General features: G+C 37.9%; 1 protein-coding gene across 1 annotated transcript; it reads left to right on the top strand.

The window, feature by feature from the left end:
- Nucleotides 1–704: 704 nt before the first annotated feature.
- Nucleotides 705–1,058, top strand: LOC145675299 (uncharacterized). The gene has a single exon (XM_081745687.1). The coding sequence runs from the start codon at nucleotides 705–707 to the stop codon at nucleotides 1,056–1,058; it is 354 nt and encodes a 117-aa protein (XP_081601813.1).
- Nucleotides 1,059–1,378: the final 320 nt, after the last annotated feature.

Below are 1,378 nucleotides of genomic sequence, written 5' to 3'. Positions count from 1 at the left end.
GTAGTAATCGGTGATGTGACGTTGCCGGATGATGAGAAGAAAGTGTTAAGTTTAGGCTATAAGTTTCAAGTGAAAGAACAAAGATTGGACGCAGAAGAGGTTTTATACTCGGTAGAGCAAGCCATAGTTCAAGTTCAGGACAAGGAGATAAGGGATAAGATAAGGAGAAAGGCTAAGGTGATTGTAGAAAGGAACATAAAGAAGCCAAAGGGGAACTTTTAAAAACACGAGTACAGTGTGTTGAAGGATATAAAGAAACGAAAAGACATATGTGTGCAACAAGCGGACAAAGGTGGTGCCAATGTGGTGATGGAAAAACAATGATACAAAGAAACATTGAATGATATCTGTGATGATACTTACGAGGTGATAGGTGAAAGATCTGTGTGTGAGAAAATTAAAGAAAAAGCTTAAGTATCACTAACAAAAGCAGGTTTTGAATGAGGTCTTAATAAAGAAAGTAGGATACCGGTAATGAAAGGTTTTCAAATAGTATATAAGGAGGAGGTAAAACTGAGACCAGTATTAGATTGCCGAGGAAATATATTTGAACCATTGGAGGAGGAGTTAGAGAAGGTTGTAGAAATGTTAAGGAGGCAACAAGACAGTAGCAGTGTGAAAAACACGGTTAAGTTAAGAAGAAGGTTGGAGGAAGTAGGACAGAGCAAAGCTAAAACAATCATTTTAGTGTCGATGTGAAGGCTATGTTTCCAAGTCTAAGAAGAAACAACATTGTTAAAGTCATCACTGAATTGATGAAGGATAGGAAGATCAATGGTTGGAGTGGAGAAGGACTGAAGGAGGCCCTGAAGACTATATGGAATAACAGTTATTGTGTTATAGGTGATAATTTATTGAAAACCAAGGAAGGACTAAGCATAGGTTCCAGGTTGAGTCCAGTGCTAGCAGAAATTACTATGAACGACTGGCAGAAGAAAGTAAGGATGAAAGGAAGTGACAGATTAGTGTTTTTTGCTAGATATGTTGACGATTGCTTGGGGATTTGGAAAGGAACTGTAAGGCAATTGGAAAAGTTTGTAAAGAAATTGAGGATATAGAGAAAGGCATACAACTGGATAGAGGTAGAAAAGGAAGAGGCTATAGTTTTCCTGCATATGAGAATAAGGAGAAAACAAGGAGTGATATACACATAATGGTATCAAAAAAGTTGCGCGTCGGGAAACTATTGCCACGCACGAAGTGATGTAGATTACTCGACCAAGATGAATTTCATCATTAACATGGAGAATAGAATTAAGCCAATACCCAGTGAAAGAGAAAAGGCGGAACAGAGTATACAGTCATTCCATAAGCAGGTGGAGAATAATGGATACGATAGAAAGAGACTAAAATACAGAAGGAGATGGGAGAAGATAAA

The sequence above is a fragment of the Thermobia domestica genome, chromosome 18, assembly GCF_964235325.1.
Source record: "Thermobia domestica chromosome 18, izTheDome1.hap1.1, whole genome shotgun sequence".
Lineage (NCBI taxonomy): Eukaryota > Metazoa > Arthropoda > Insecta > Zygentoma > Lepismatidae > Thermobia > Thermobia domestica.
This window is presented reverse-complemented; position numbering and strand designations above follow the sequence as displayed.

Excerpts from the sequence above, each read along its gene's own strand:
- LOC145675299 (XM_081745687.1), top strand. The coding sequence starts at position 705 with ATGTTTCCAAGTCTAAGAAGAAACAACATTGTTAAAGTCATCACTGAA.